At 47.1% G+C, this 16,987-nt stretch overlaps 1 protein-coding gene across 1 annotated transcript; it reads left to right on the top strand.

Moving 5' to 3' along the window:
* The first annotated feature begins 11,880 nt into the window (after window positions 1–11,880).
* Window positions 11,881–14,017, top strand: LOC133914807 (protein ALP1-like). The gene has a single exon (XM_062357816.1). It carries the CDS (start codon window positions 12,076–12,078, stop codon window positions 13,696–13,698), a length of 1,623 nt encoding a protein of 540 aa, XP_062213800.1. The 5' UTR covers window positions 11,881–12,075; the 3' UTR covers window positions 13,699–14,017.
* The last annotated feature ends 2,970 nt before the right edge of the window (window positions 14,018–16,987 follow it).

Genomic DNA, 16,987 nt, shown 5'->3' on the forward strand with positions numbered 1-16,987 from the left:
TTCCTCCCTCAGTCTTGTCGCTCCTACAGCATTTAATTATTCATTTTTCACCCACCTTTCCAACAGACTGGTTCTTGCATCGATTTTGATCCAAAAACCAGTGGTTCAACCAGTTCACACCGGTTCCTTTGCATGGTGGTCTTTCAAGCGACCAAACCACTGAGTTAGCTGGCTCTGATTTTTTTCTAGTTTAACTAGTGAACCAGTATGGGTTTTTAAACTATTTTAATTAGTGGTGATTTTCTCAAATATTATGATAATGGTAATTTCCGACTAGATAGAGGCAAGTCTAAAACCGTGGGTTTTGCAAAAATTTCACAAGAATAAATAGTTCAATTGTAGCGCTCTAAAAAACCGTTATGGTATATGTCGAATATCTAACTATGGGGTATATGCGTGTGTGTGTGTGTGTGTATATATATATATATAGGGTACACCATATACCTGATGGGCACCTCAGGATATTGCGGATCAGAATCTGTGGAGCCCATTATACCCAGAGATTACAAAAGTCTAATAGTGTTTCCACTCGATACTCGGAACTGGACTTTCCTTGCTCGATTCTTTTGACTACAAGCTTGATCTACCTCACTCGACCAAGTTTGGACTTGGCAGTACTCGATTAGGCGCTTGTGGAAATCCTCCTTGTTGAGCAGAGTTAGGGGGCTACTGTCGAATATCTAACTATAGGGTATATGCACATAAGGAGTATACTATACATGGATATGGTACATCATATACCTGATGGACACCTCTAGATATTGCGGAATATGTGGAGGCTAGTATACCCAGAGATCACAAAAACATATACTAGGAAGGTCTCAATCGGGTTAACTGACTTGAGCACGACTGGTATCTAAGCTGGATTCGACTGTCTTGCCTTGATTGACAAGATGAAGGACTCTCTATCGACTATAGCTGGGACAAAGACAGTGCCAGGACCCATTTATAAGGTAGGGACTCTGACATCCAAGGATAACTCATAACAGATCCCACACCTATACAATTCGACGCAAGCACCAAGACCTTAGTTCTGGAGATACTCGGCTACTTCAACCCTAGATTAGTTTAGATCTGATCTACTCCATTGTAATAGTCTAGCCACCTTGGTTGTACTCGAGACAATCTATATACAACATCATCCACACAGGACGTAGGGTATTACTCATCTTCGGGGGCCTAAACCTGTATACATCGCATGTCTTGTTTCCTACTCGATCCCTGATCTCGAAGGTGCCCTAGTTCAATTACGGACATATTTTCAAGAACTAATCTTTGACAGTTGGCACGCCAGGTAGGGGGCTTCATCTGTTTTTTCAGGATCGATCATGTCTCAAGTGTGCATTTATGTTGGATTCTCTGACAGTGGCTTCTACGACCACTTCGAGTCGGCGGCGGTCATCTTCACATCACCTCCTACCGATTCAAAGATCACCTTCGAAATGATGGCATACCACTAGGACGATCAAGGTGAACTGATGTATACTGGTATCATCGAGACCAGCCCATTGGATACATAGCACGAGGTGGGACACCTCGAGTGGGATCCCAAGGAGCCTAATGTTCTTCAGTTCATGGACACAACAATGACATTGAGAGTCAAGAAAGTGGCCACAGTGTTTCTATCAATGGCTAGAGTAGCCGAACAAATCAATTCGTGTTTATGTCCGAAGCCAATGGCACACCTATTGAGCAAAATTTGGAGGATCCGGACACTGTGCTGAATGATGGTGAGGCAGTATCAGCAGTAGCAGTTGAGGTTCTACGGGCCCTCGATACCACCCATCATCGATGGGCAAAGGAAAATCAGGGGAACCATGATATTCGATGTTGACTTAGCCTAGGAACGCCTGCTATTCAGGTGGTGCCCCTACCCCTAATGATTCCAAGATCGAGGAATAAACTCACTCAACATACCAAACGTGGAGCTACATCATCTCGACCATAGCCAAGTCTAGGTAGTGGTGTTTTCGGTACCTCGGAAGCTAACATCCAGGGTGCTCATATGGTTCTGAGGTCCTTCCCTAAGTTGGATCCGACGAATCCCCTATCCCTAATGGTCAATCAGCTCAAGACTCTTCTTGATACGACCCAAACCCAAGAGGCTTGAGTGAATAACCACAGCACCTCTAGGCACTCCAGCCAGTAAGGCGCTGGTTTGAGGAGCCATGGATGCAGACATCCCCGAGCGAAAGGATCCCAAATAGGAAGCTCAAGTAGTCGAGCTCGAGCACAATCCTGTAGGCATGCCTATAACTGCCCCATCCATATGCGTAGGGACCAGTCAGACCTAAGGAACTGCATCCCTCATGATAGGCATGACCTACGAAGAGTGATAGACAATAGCTATGAAGAACGTCGTGATGACGACCGTCTTTATAACGATTGCAGACCTCTGGCACTAGACGGTCGATGTGACTCCCCCGTTCGAAGGAATAGGCATAACAGTCCTCCTCCATCTCCTCCTGAAGAATTTGATGGAGGCTGTGAAGCCTTCACACCTGAGCTCCGGTTGATACGATGCCTAGAGAAGTTCAATGTAGGTTCGATCCAGAAGAACAATGTGAAGCTCAACCCCAATGAGTGGTTACAGATCTACACCACTGTTATTTGAGCAGTCAGTGGTGACAACTCCACTACCGATGAACTCGCGAGGTTTGCTTCGTCTCGTTTGCCCACACCTGTAGGAGTTTTCATCAAGAAACTCCTAAAACCATCTGTCTTGATAGCCTCGAGCGTTGATGCTACCCAACTAGGCCAATAGTTTGGTCGAGTCAGCAAGGAAGAATTCACAGACACGGAAGCTACACTACTCAAATGTGAACCTACTTGGATGACTCCATTCCGAGCCTATGTTGAAGGTTCAGGCATCTACAGAGAAAATTTCTCATAATCCGAGCTATAGGCTTTGGTAGATGGCAAACTCTTCCGAAAGGGGAGTAACGGAATCTTGATGAAGTGCATCACTCAGGAAGAGGGCAATAAGATATTGCTCGATATCCATGAAGGCATATGTGGTAATCATGCATCTTACCGCTCCTTGGTTCGAAAGGTTTTCCACCAAGGATAGTCAACTGCCCTCCAGGATGCTTCCGAGCTGGTGAAAAAGTGCGAAAGCTACCAATTTTTTGAAAGACTGACCACTTGATCAGTTCAATCTTTGTAAATAATTCCTCTTTCTTGACCTTTCTCCGTCTGGGGCTTGGATATCCTGGGACTATTCTAAAGGGTCCAATATGGTTTCAAATTCCTATTTATGGCTATCAACACGTTCACTAAGTGGATTGAGGCTGAGCTCGTGGGAAAGATAACCGCAGAAGTGGCTAAGAAGTTCATGAGGAGCATAATTATTGCATTCTGCATCGGATAATTACAAACAATGGTCGCCAATTCAGAAGCGGAGCCTTTATTGTGTTCTGTGAAGAATTTGGCATAAGAACTTATTTCGCTTTAGTAGCTCACCCTCAAAGTAACGATCAGGTTGAGCACGCTAATGGTATAGTCTTGCAGGGTATCAAAACTTAGGTTTTCGACAGGCTGAAAGCTTACTTGAAACGATGGGTGAAGGAACTTCCCTCGGTACTATGGGTCGTTCGTACATCGACTAACAGGACCACCAGTGAAACTCCTTTCTTTTTAATCTACACAACAAAAGCAGTGCTTTTGACTAAATTGCAGTTTGGGTCACTATGAGTGGAAAGTTACTCAGAAGGAGCACAAAAGCAGTTACGATTGGACGATATCAATCTACTCGAGTAGTACCATGATCGAGCATTCATTCGAGCAGCTAAATATCAACAAGCGTTACGTAGATATCACAATCAGAAAATCTAGCCAAGGAGACTCATTGCTGGGGATCTTGTTCTACGAAAGGTGCAAAAACAGGCTAGGTGCCACCTAAGTGAGAAGGACCCTACATAGTAGTCAAAGTCACTTGACCTGAATCAGTACGACTATCTACTCTAAATGGTGAAGAACTCGACAACTCGTGGAACATCGATCAACTCTGACAGTTTCATTCATAGATAAGGTAGGATAAAGGTAAGTCGATTATATTTTGATCAGACTGACTATCCTATTACATATTTTTCTTTCCAACCTGGATGGCTAGCGTGAAGTTGACAAAAAGGATTATCCTAGCTCCAAGAGTTCAGAAGTATGTCAACCCCTACTTGCACTCAAATGAGTTGAGGAACGTCTTTTGCTCCTCCTTGGGGTTTGCTAATCGTCGTGGGAATCATCCGCCGACCAGCATAAAGGCCAGGGAGAGTGGCCGAGGCGAAGACCCTACTAGAGCTACTGACCAGCGCCAGTAATGCCGAGTGACCCTCTGTGGGACGCAGAGGTGATCTGGCAGTTATCGATGGAGAATATGACTGAGATTTCATCACCACCGGAGGCTTAGGGGCTTCATCACCAAAGACCACATAGTTGACCTGGTCGATGATTTCATCAAGATCACCACCATCCTCATCTCCTCCTTGTGTAGCCTGCATCTGACTCCTGCGTCGTTCGCTCTATGGCATCAGCATCGAGGAAGCGCCGTAGGTGCCACATGAAGGGTCGATGACCTCCAATGAACATTCTGTTCACTCTCTTCCCATGCCTGTTACTCGATTCCTCCTCATCGGAGGAAACGATGATGACTTACAGTGGAACAATGGCGAGAGGCTTTAGGGTGAGAGATCCCACTTCTTTGATTTTTGGATATTGCTTGGGAGACGACAGTGAAGTGGAGGCCATGGTTTCAAATCCATGAATGCTACTAAGCAATGTGTAGGGAAGAGCGAAAATAGATTGAGAAATGAATGGCTTCAGGTTCCCACTATTTATAGTCATGGAAACGGGTCAAACATAAAGGTTTAGAGCCATCAAGATCCGATAATGATTGTTGAATTTCCAAGGCTGCCTCAGGTGTGCGATAATTCAAGGTTGGCACATCGGGCGGAAGCCAAGACGTCACCAAGACATTATGGCATGTCCAATCTCTATGCAGAGGGATGTCGCGTCATTATGATACATTAAATCAGAGGTTGCGGTGAAAACTAGCACGAACGGGAGTTGGTTTTTAATTCTCACCTACCCATCTGTTCAAATTCACTTGATGACCACCCTTGTAGGTTTACACCTTCGAGCATAATGATTCAATGTTTATTCTCTACTCTCCACTCGATCCAGTTATCGAGAAGAAAGTCGAGGGCTACATCACATAATTTGATGCTTATGCTTCCCTCTATATTTAGTTATTACACTAACCAAAGAGCTAGGAGCTACATTGTTTAATGTCAACGCTAATGCTCTACTTTCTACTCGAACTCAATTATTGAGTGAGGAGTCAGGGGCCACATCAGGTATCTTTTGATGCTACAGCTCTACTCTTTGACTTGATTATCACATCAAATTGAGAGTCTAGGGCTAATCATATATTTTCGATGTTGCGGCTTTACTCTCCACTCGCTTCAGTCATCGAGCATAGAGTCGGGGACTACATCATATGCTTTTGATGGTACAGATATATTCTTTCTTACTCTCTAATTAGGAAATCTTCTCCTCGACCAGAGAGTCGGGGGCCACACAGTAATATCATTACACATTTTTTTGCAAAAACTTATCTAGCTTTGCATTGACTACATTGGATAGAACCAATAGAGGCATGTGTTGGGTCGATGACGAACAACTATACCTCATAAGGCATAACAACACAAGAGATTGTCAGACATCTCATACTTAACAGCCAACAAGGTTCTGAAGTTCTAGTCGATCTCATATGTGTTCTCCATCGAGTTCATGTTTGCCCGCTAGTCAAATACGCAGGTCGGCTAAAAGTTTGGAAAAATTATCATGTTATTTCTTCTCTTTCTAGTTTTATACTAGTCTTTTTCTTGTTATTGAGGATACTTCGAGTGGTCACTCGAGGTCCAATGCATTTAATAAAATATTCAATTGAGCTTTCAGGTATCAACGAATATTTCATAAGTAGGTTTCGAGGATGGTTTTGGCATGTACTATTTTTTTTGCATCTACTTATGCCAACTCTATTTCATCAAGAAGTGAATAGTGGTAAGAGAATACTGGACAAGCAAAATAATAGTAATGTTTATAGATATCTCCAACCCATGGAGTGAGTTTTAAGTGTTTCGAGTCAAGCACTTCGAACAATTAGCCAGAAAGACTGCCCTCACTTTCATCATCAAGTATGCTGAGCCCTAGGGACTCAATGAAGGTAGGAATCAGAGGTTTGATGTCGAGAATGATGTATGTTGCCTCTGCTACCAAACACTCGAACCCCTCCATCACTACTGATGTGTCGAGGTCAGGGTTGTAGCTTTGAGAAGACCAAGAATTATCTCAGCGCTTACAGAGGTTGACTGGTTCATACGATCGAGGGTCTGTTCCTTCAGCTTCAAAAGCGCTAAAATCACAGCGTCTCGTGCAGTAGCAATGGTGCCCTGCTCAGCAGCCATGATGTCTTGATCAGCTTCTGCTTTTTTTCTAAGCACCTCTAAGTTCTTCTCATTGATTTGCATCCTTCTGGTGTATCTTTATTAACTCAGCGACATCATCGAGTTGGATCCTCAAGTTGGCTTCAAGAGCTAAGAAAGCAAATGAAAATAATTCAGTATCAGTTATCTGGCATTCAGATCATATACCAGTGAATAACAATTAAACTGGTTGTTAATCTTTTCTTGGCAAGCTGCTAACAGGGCATCCTTCTCCTCGAGAGCCTTCCGATAGCTAGTGTGATCAATCGCCATGTATAGAGCCTTGGGATCGATGCTGGGATCTCAGCTCTGTTGGTTTGCAGGCTTGTTTCAAGTGCTCCCGCATGAGTTTTCTCTACTCGAGGAATCAAATGTGGCATCACTAGGGAGGACAGAATCAGCTGGCCAGTTGGACCGATCGTCGTTTGTTCTTTTAGCTTCTCTGGGGAGAATGATCTGCGATTAAACAGGGTGAGGAAGGAAAAGGAAGGCTGTAAGACAGTATAATTGTTCAAGCAAAACCTTTTGGCAATTGGGATACGTGAAACAATGTTCGACTTTTGTCTCTTGATGGTGACTTTCTTCTTCATCATACCAGCAGCAGAGACTAGGTGGGTTGAAGGGATAACCATGGAGTCCAACGAAGCTAAAAAAGCCATTGTCTGCAAGAAACCAACCAACAATAAAACATCATCATTCTGAATTATCAAATGAATCCTTAAGAAGAATGACCAATGAAAGGGCAATAACTTGATAAGAGTTACATCTTTTGCTGAGTCGTTAGGCGTGGTGGTCTCTTAAGGAGGCGATTAAGGGGGTGCACCAATTGTTCCCTAGAAAAAGACCACCCATACAGACCAGATATCAGGTGGTATATACTCGATAGTCAGAGTTTCAGATGAACAAGTGATCATTGAAGAACCTGATTTTAATACCAGTAGATTCTTTCCCCAAGTGCGTTCGAGGGGCAGTGGGTCGCATGGTGAGGATGATCTCTTGGATTGAAGAGACCCTTCGTCATCTTGACCAGTTGGCGTTTCCCCTTGTCCCTGGCGCTAGAGGAGGGAGTATCCTCTTGATGGAGGGTTGGAATTTGAAATAAAAAAGACAAATTAGGTCGAATAAATAATTATCAGCATTGTTTCCTCAATCTAAGCAAATTCTCACCAATGGTCAAGGATTCTTGAGAGAGTAAGGTTGAACGGAGCATGGCTATGCCTCTTTAGCAAATAGTTTGCTCAATCGTGCATTGGTGTCCTGCAGGGACAAGGCTGAAAGAAAAAGGAGTCACTCGAAAGAGTTCAATTGCAGCTACAAAAGAAGTAAAATGCTAGCCAAATCTTACATCCGGCCGTGTCCCGGCAGCTATCATTATCTCCAGCATATACCCCAAGCGAAGTGATCCCGCGTTTTCATGGGGCTTGTCCTTCGACTAATGAAGTCTTTGGCCACATGCCACCCGGTTAAGCCACTCTACTTAAGTTCGCCAATCTTCTTGACGTAGTGGGCAATATGGTCGAGCTCACAGTCCTTCTTCGACCAGGATGAATTTGGGTGGGGCTGGAGACCCCTATAGACTAATGGAGAGGCGATAGGGTCAGGGTTGGAGACATAAAACCAAAGCTTTTTTGATCTTTTTGCCAGGAGAAGATGAAAGCAACCAAGATATAAGAATTCTTCATTCCATTCCATAGTTGGAAACCGCAACCTTTGACATATTTATTCTTAATATTCCTTTTCAGATGATAAAAATACTGGAACAAATTCAAGCTTGGTTCGATACCAAGGAAGGCTTCACACAGATAGACAAAGACATTAAGCATAGTGATTGAGATTGGATTCAAGTAGTGGTGCTCAATTTGGTAACAGTTGAGTATATTGAGAAGAAACATGGAAGGGGGAACATTAAAACTGTAGCGAAAAAAGGATTCAAAAACAACAATCTCATGATCAAACTACCAGGATGGGAATTCCTCAGCCGATGCTAGCCTCCAGTTGGCTAGATCGCGAGGAGAAACGATTCCTTCACCTTCGAGTTCTTGGAGCTTCCATTCTGGCATCATTGAGATCACCCAAGCTTCGGTCAGGAGCCTCATCTCATCCAGTTGCTTAGGGGATGCATCAACAGTCTTCAAGTCAGATTCTTTCTCAGGTGAGGTGGCATTCCCTGAAGGGTTGGAAACCATGAACAAAATTTTTCGTGCGGCGGCGCGAGCTTGGGTGAAGAAAGGTGAGAGCTTGAAGTAGGGACTGATGGCGAGAGGATGAAGAATAGCTACAGTCCAGGTTTGTAAGGATATATAGCCTGGTAATTGATGTTTACTTTGGTAACTATTCCCATTACGGTGGCATCTTGTTCAGCATGAAAGATAGGATGATGGCGTCATGTGAATCTCTGCACGTCATTCAAGTGCATTAAATGTGCCTATACCACACGTTCCAAATTTTCGAGATTTCTTTTTAACTCTACTTAGAGACAGGTGTCAAGAAGTTGAGTTTTAAAATCTTCCTTGAGTCTCAAGTGCAGACAACAGGAGTGCACTTGGCCTAATAGCGTTTCCACTCGATACTCGAAATATGACTTTCCTTGCTCGATTCTTTCGACTACAAGCTTGATCTACCTCACTTGACCAAGTTTGAGCTTGACAGTACTCAAGTAGGCGCTTATGAAAATCCTCCTTGCTAAGCAGAGTTAGGGGCTACTATCAAATATCTAACTATGAGGTATATGCGCATAAGAAGTATACGATACATAGATAGGGTACACCATATACCTGATGGACACCTTCGGATATTTTGCGAATTCGAATATGTGGAGCTCTGTCTACCCGGAGATCATGATAGCCTATGCTAGGAAGGTCTCGATTGAGTTAACCGACTTAAACATGATTGTTATCTAAGCTGGATTCGACTGCCTTGCTCTGACTGACAAGAGGAAAGATTCCCTATCAATTACGGCTAGGACTAAGACAACATCAGGACCTCTTTATAAGATAGGGACCCTGATCTCCAAGGATAACTCATAACAAATCCACGCCTACATAACTCGACACAAGCACCAAAACCTTAGTTTTGGAGATACTCAGCAACTTAAACTCTAGATTAGTTTAGATCCGATCTACTATATTGTAATAGGTCTATCCACCTTGCTGATGCTCGAGACAATCTATATACAACATTAACCACACATGACGTAGAGTATTACTCATCTTCGAGGGTCTAAATCTGTATACATCGTGTGTCTTATTTTCTATTTGATCCTGATTTCGAAGGTATTCTAGTTTAATTAGAAATATTGTTAGAAACTAATCTTGAACCGTCTTAATTCGCAAGCAGAGGCCCAAATCCATAGAAAAAACATATTCAACAGTCCGGATCATATTAATGTATCCATCCATTAGGAGGCGACAGTTAACAAGCAATTGCTGCTTCTTTGTTGCGGACGATTACGACGCTAACCACCTGGATCGATGAAGCCAACTTGTCATATTTAGCCAGCACGACTTGACCCCCGACGTCAGCCCTGCGTCACGCTGACGGCAATGCCCGGTCTTCGCGTCTCTACGCGGTTTTTCTTGCGGGATGGCGATGGCGATGGGGTGAGACAAATGATTTTCGTCAGACCATACGTGCTTTTCGGCGTCCCTGATGTCGTTTCCCACTCGTAAAACATGAAAAGTCCTCGCTGGATTTGATTTCTTGTCAAAGCCTTGGCAGCAGATATCTATCCTCTGGATTTGATTTAAATTCTTCAGCTGAATTTTAGCAAACCAGAAAGTTTCTCGAGCTCTGTCATTATGAAATCCTCATATTTCCCATGGGAGGTCCGGAACCTAGTCTCGAAGATACTGAACCCATTCACAGCTGATACAGTTTTTACCGACCTGCTATAAAAAGACGCGAGTCAAAAGTCAGACCTAACCCGATGATTTGATCAGAAACGCATCTCTCACCTCGGCATGCCCGGCCTTTTCTTTTCTGGACCACGTCGTTTTGGGCAGACAGCAGGCAGCAGCAGTCTATATTATTATCCATTAATTTCTCTTGTTTTGGCGTTTTTTATTAGGTGACAATTTGATGTCTTTTTTTTAGGTGACAATTTGATGCAATGGAACTCGTCGTACCTACCGTGGGTACGGGCCGTGCTTTCCCTTTGCAGTGCTTTTGCTTTATGTTCGGTTGACTTCTCCAAGGGGTTTCTGTCATCCTTGCGCAGTTTGAACATATGCGCTTTGTTTGACTTGTACCGGAAGTCCTATCTTACTGTTCATACTCGATTCGACCTTTTTGCTTTTTTTTTTTCCCCTTCAAACTACTATAGTACTACGTAAATAGGACATATGAATACTAGTAAATGGCAGTGCCGTACTAGAACTGAGTCCAAAAAGACAAATCAGTATATGTGCTCATCTCTCCTGTGCTAGTTAGGGGTACATGACTATGACACGACACAGCTGTGTGGCACTTTTATACTTTAAGACCACTTGTTCTCTCGACAAAAGCGAGGAAAATTTGAACAGCTAAGTTAATTTATCAAACAACAAACTAGATGAATAAACACAGCATATACAGCATCCTTGTTGTCACATACCAATATTTTGCTCTGAACTTAAGTTGCAGATATCCTTATCCATCGGCATATACTCCCACCTGAACTTCGGTACTAAGAGCGGTGGCAGGAAGATTTACAATCGGGCAAGCATAAGGCTCGGATAAGCGAGAAGCAGGGGGTCGAGAGTTTATCCTCTTTTTTTAAAAAAAACATTTTCTGTAATCGTTCGATAACAATAGTTCTGTGGAGTTGTATTGCATCCACACCAGTCTGAGTATTCTATGTTTTTTAAGTATTTATAAATATTTTTACAAAAGCGTAATATCATATTTGCTATAATGAAAAGATAGTAATAAGTATTTGTAAACGGAGGAGTATGATTTTTCTTTTACCGCCAGCGCAGGGATCAGCAATGCCGAGTTGTCGCCGTTGGCAGCCTCGAAACGTCACTCACCGCATCCGGTCGCGTCAGGCATGTCGGCGAAGGGATGCGACACCGCGCTTCGCACGCGAATCCAGACACGGCAACCATCGGATCGGCATGCCGTCCCTCTGCCCATGGACCACGCATCGCCAAGGGGACCGGTGGCTCATCCGGCCGGTCCACGCGTTGTCGTGCCGCGCCAGCCCAGCATAGCCCAGCCCCCCACCCCATCCCACCTGCCCGAAACCGCGTAATCCCGCGGCCGCGGCACGCACTCCACGCATGCTGTCCGAGGCAGGTCGGTCCCCCCTTCCTTTCCTTGTCCAAAAAGCAAGTCCAGCCGCGTTCACACGTCGGCCCCCGGCCTTTGCAACTTCCCCAGCACAGACTAGGAGGGTATTTATATCGCCCCCTTTCACACCAGTCTCCCCAACCTCGGCTAGCGCCAATCACACGGACGGACTTCCATTTCCAACTCGCTCGTTTCTCTGCCTGCCTGCCTGCCTTTGACGCGCACCCGCCACCAGCACGCGAGACTGACCCGGCCGACGCAGCCTTGAACCGGGGCGGGGAGCCTCTGAGCTTGCGTCGTGTGTGGTGTGCGAGCCAAGAGATATATGAGATCCCCATCCAACGGCCGCGCCCCAACCAGCGGTGGAGGTGCGGCAGCAGGGGACGACGACTTCGCCTTCTACTACTCCTTCCTCCAGGACGCCGCGGTGCCGTCGCCGCTCGCATTCGACGCCGACGCCGTCGCCGTCGCGATGCCCAACGGCCGGCGCCGGAAGCAGCGTGCGGGTGATGGCGGTGGAGGAGGCGCTGGGAACGACGACGACGCTGGTGCCAAGAAGGACAGTAGGAAGCGCTCCATCGCCAAGATACTCACCTCGCTGGCCTCGCTGGAGGCGGAGGAGCACGCCGAGCGCGCGGTTGCCGCGGACGCGTCGAGGCGGGAGCTCGCGCTGCTCGAGTCCAACGCCGACACCAAGTCGCAGGCCATGATTGACTACCACGCCAAGATGGAGGGCAGCTTCAACGCCGCCGCGGAGACCGAGGCCGCCTACAGGTCCAAGCGCTCCAGGCTCGTGGCATCGGCGGCCGCGGCGGCCGTTGTGGCCGGCGAGGAGGCCACGGCGGCGACGGCGTCGGGCTCGCCGACGCGCGCAGCGGGGCACCACCAGCGGCGGCTGTGGGTGAAGGACCGGTCGCGCGCCTGGTGGGACAAGTGTAACAGCGCCGACTACCCGGAGCAGGAGTTCCGGCGCGCGTTCCGGATGGGGCGGGAGACGTTCGACATGATCTGCGACGCGCTGGGCTCCGCGGTGGCCAAGGAGGACACCATGCTCCGCGCCGCCATCCCCGTGCGCCAGCGCGTCGCCGTCTGCATCTGGCGCCTCGCCACGGGGGAGCCGCTCCGCCTCGTCTCCAAGCGCTTCGGCCTCGGCATCTCCACCTGCCACAAGCTCGTCCTCGAGGTCTGCGCCGCCATCAAGTCCGTGCTCATGCCACGCTTCCTCCAGTGGCCGGACGAGGACGCCGCGGCGCGATTCAAGGCGAGCTTCGAGCGGACCTCGGGCGTGCCGGGCGTCATCGGCGCCATGTACACCACCCACATCCCCATCATCGCGCCCAAGATCTCGGTGGCCGCCTACTTCAACCGCCGCCACACGGAGCGCAACCAGAAGACTTCCTACTCCATCACGCTCCAGGGCGTGGTCGGCCCCAACGGCGCCTTCACCGACGTGTGCATCGGGTGGCCGGGCTCCATGCCGGATGACCAGGTCCTCGAGAAGTCGATGCTCCACCAGCGCGCGGCGGCGGGGATGATGCACGAGGCGTGGCTCGTCGGCGGCGCGAGCTACCCGCTCATGGACTGGGTGCTGGTGCCGTACACGCACCAGAACCTGACGTGGACGCAGCACGCGTTCAACGAGAAGGTGGGCGACCTCCGGCGCGTGGCGGTGGACGCCTTCGCGCGGCTCAAGGCGCGTTGGGCGTGCCTGCAGAAGCGCACGGAGGTGAAGCTGCAGGACCTCCCCGTGGTGCTGGGCGCCTGCTGCGTGCTGCACAACATCTGCGAGCTGCGCGGCGAGGAGGTGGACCCGGACATCCGGTGCGACCTCGTGGACGACGAGACCACGCCGGAGAACCCCGTGCGCTCCGAGGCCGCCAAGTGCGCCAGGGACAACATCGCGCACAACCTCCTCCACCACGGGCTCGCCGGCACCACATTCTTCTGATCACTCTCCCTCTTCCTGCCTCGAGCGGTTTCTTTGGTACAAATTGAACTGGAACGAGTAGCGATTCTTTTAGCCTAGAAGATTTTGGTAGGATTGCTGCTGTTAGCATGCAGATCAATCACAATCACTTGATTGATCTATATGGGAAACAAACACAAGACAGTGTGGTGTAATTAAAGCGATGTGATGTAAACATCTTGTGGAAAATTTGGGCAGCTGTTGTTCCAAGCTCCATTGTTGCAAGATACTTATGTGTACAGTTCAATTTGCATAAAAAGAAGCTGAGAGAGAAGATTAATTTGAGGAACATTTCATTTCATTTCATCTGAGTATGCTGTGTCACCATCGGTGGAGGACGGGTGCACTGCAACTGCAGCTGATTGTACGCCTCATCTTGCAACAGAACGTGGGTTATTCTCGATCTCTCTGCGACAACTCCTCGATATTATGATAGTGAAAAAAGATGCGATGTAATCTGCGGTACAGAATCTCTCGCACATCATATATAGCTTGTTCAATCGTTCTGGTCAGAGTCATTTTACTCACCTAATGTCGAAGGCAGAGAGAACTGAGCACCTGCCAGCTTTGCCACAAAAGAAAAGAAAAAAATGCTCTGGAGGATGCTTGTGCTGGGCTGAACTTGGGCAACAAGTGTTGAGACCGGTCAGAAGTCGCTGGTGTGACTGCACAGACATGCATGAGCATGAATCCCTTGGTCAATTCTATCGGAGTAGACATCTGACAAGCTCTGCTTCCGAGTAGTACTGCTGCATGTGAGGTGTTTTCCACTCTTGCTGACCTTCTTGTTGGATGCTTGTGCCGCCCCTCGTGGGTCTCCATTTGTTGGACACCGCTAGCGTGATCGCGAGACCGTGGTCTCGTTTTCCACTCTGGCTGGAGCAGCTCATTTTTTTTTTCAGGCTGCCACGTTATTCATCACCGAGTGTAGGGATGTAAACTATATGTTTGAGAAGTTTCTCAATAAAAATTTCTATGAGTATTGGAGCTCGGCAAGAAACGGGTCTCGTAAGTTCATCTGCACCGGAGTTGTCACTCTTCTTGATGTGTGTTACTTCTAACCCTTCGAACTTCTGTTTGAGTTTTCACACCTCGTTCAAGTAAGCTGATGTGTTGTCGTCTGAGCACTGGTACTCCTTTTGTATTTGGTTCCAAACTAGCTATGAGTCCTCTTTCACGGGAAGTCACTGATTCCAAGTCATTCAGCTATGCGGAGCCCATTTACCAGTCTCTCACATTCTACTACATTGTAAGAAGCTTTAAAATCAAATTGAACAACGTACTTGAGTTCATCGTCTATTGTAGATTTAAGTACAATGCCAGCTCCCGAGTCTTGAAGCGTGAGCGATCCATCGAAGAAGAGCGTCGAGTGGTCTTCGGTCACACTTGGCCTTGTTTCTTCAACACTTCTCCATTCGACGATGAATTCCGCTAGTACTCCTGAGTTCACACTTATGCGTGGCACATATCCAACGTCAAACTCATTGAGCTCGACCGCCCATTACACGATTTGTCCAGTAGCCTCCCTATTGCATATGACATCTTGCAGCGAATACGTCATCATGATGGTGATCTTGTGTGCTTAAAAATAGTGCTATAGCTTCCGGGAAGACATCAAGATTGCATATGGTAACTTGGCCTTTCTCTCAAGATTTTCCCATTCGACCATCGGGACCATGCTTACAACTTGTGGGGTAGCTTTTTAAATCCTAGAAGCCACGCTCTGTTTCTTCTATCCACTCGAACCGGTCATGTTTCTTCAACAGCTTGAAGAAAGACATCCCTTGCTCGCCCATCTTAGAGATGAATCAACTAAAACATCATACTTCTAGATCGGACCTGCCTTGAACTTCTCGGGCCACCATATCGACTAAATCTCGTGTACGAAAGCTTCACAGCCTCTATCGAATTCTTCAATAGGATGTGGGGGAGGACTATCATGCCTGTTCCTTAGAGTAGGGGAGTCACATCGACCATCTTGTCTTAGAGATCTGTAGTCGTAATAACGGCGGTCATCCTTGTGGCGTTCCTCATGATGGCTGTCTATTATTGTACATAGATCATGCCGATTATGAGGAATGCGATTCCTCTGGTCTTCCTGGTTCCTACACCTGTGGGTAGGACAGTTACAGTTTGGCTCGCAAAGTGATGCTCGAGATCGATCACCTGAGCTTCTCGCCTGGGATCCCTCGACTTAGGGATGCTTGCGTTCATGGCTCCTCAAGCTGGTGCCTTGCCTACTGGGGCGCCTAGAGTTGCTAGAATTGTTCACTCGAGCAGCTTGGATCTATACCGCATCGAGTAGGATCCTGACCTGATTAACCACAGAGGTTAAAAGGATTTGTTGGATCCAACTCTAGAAGAGATCTTAGAATCAGATGAGCTCCTTGGATATTAGCATCCAGAGTGCTGAAAACACCACTGCCCAGACTTGGCTGTGGTCAAGATGATGCTACTTCGCGGTTGCTATTCTGAGGGAGCTTGTTCCTCGATGCTTGAGCCATTGGCGGTGGAGGTGTGCCCACCGAAAGTTGTCGTTGAAGACCAAGAGGTACCTGACCTCCTACGATCCATTGAAAGAGAGTTGTGTCAGGGACACATAAGGCTCTAGCTGTAGATGTCTCTGGCTGTATATCACCAGCAACGTGGGTACCATGAGCGACGGCTACCACTGCTAGATCCTCGGGAATTCCTGTGCCATAATTTACCATGGTGTTTGGATCTATCACCATTGGGTTAGCAGGTGGGATATTGACTCCTCTGGCCATGAACATGAATCGACCTATTCGATTTCTCTGGCTGGTGGCGGAGTTGTCGTTGCCACCCTCGTCGGTGTCAGTGTCCATGCACTTCAGAACATTAGGCTCCTTGGGATCCCACTCGAGATGTCCCACCTTGCGATATGCGTCCAATGACCTAGACTCAACAATACTGGTGCAGATCAGTTCACTTTGATGGTCCTAGTGGAATATCATAGTTCTGAATATAATCTCCGATCCGGCTAGGGGCGATTCGAGGATGATCTCTATTGACCCAAAGTGATCATAGAAGCCGACGTCGAAGAATCCAGTGTCGATGTGCACTCAAGACATAGTCGATTCTGAAAAGAAGAAGCCACTACCTGGCGCATCAACTATCGAGGATTTGCTCCTTATAATGTATCTTTACCTTTGTGTATCAAAGATTGAACATGAAGCGAGACACATACGATGTATGTAGGTTCGGGCCTTCGGTTGGAGTAATACCCTACGTCCTATGTGGATGATTATGT

Source organism: Phragmites australis, chromosome 1, assembly GCF_958298935.1.
Source record: "Phragmites australis chromosome 1, lpPhrAust1.1, whole genome shotgun sequence".
Classification (NCBI taxonomy): domain Eukaryota; kingdom Viridiplantae; phylum Streptophyta; class Magnoliopsida; order Poales; family Poaceae; genus Phragmites; species Phragmites australis.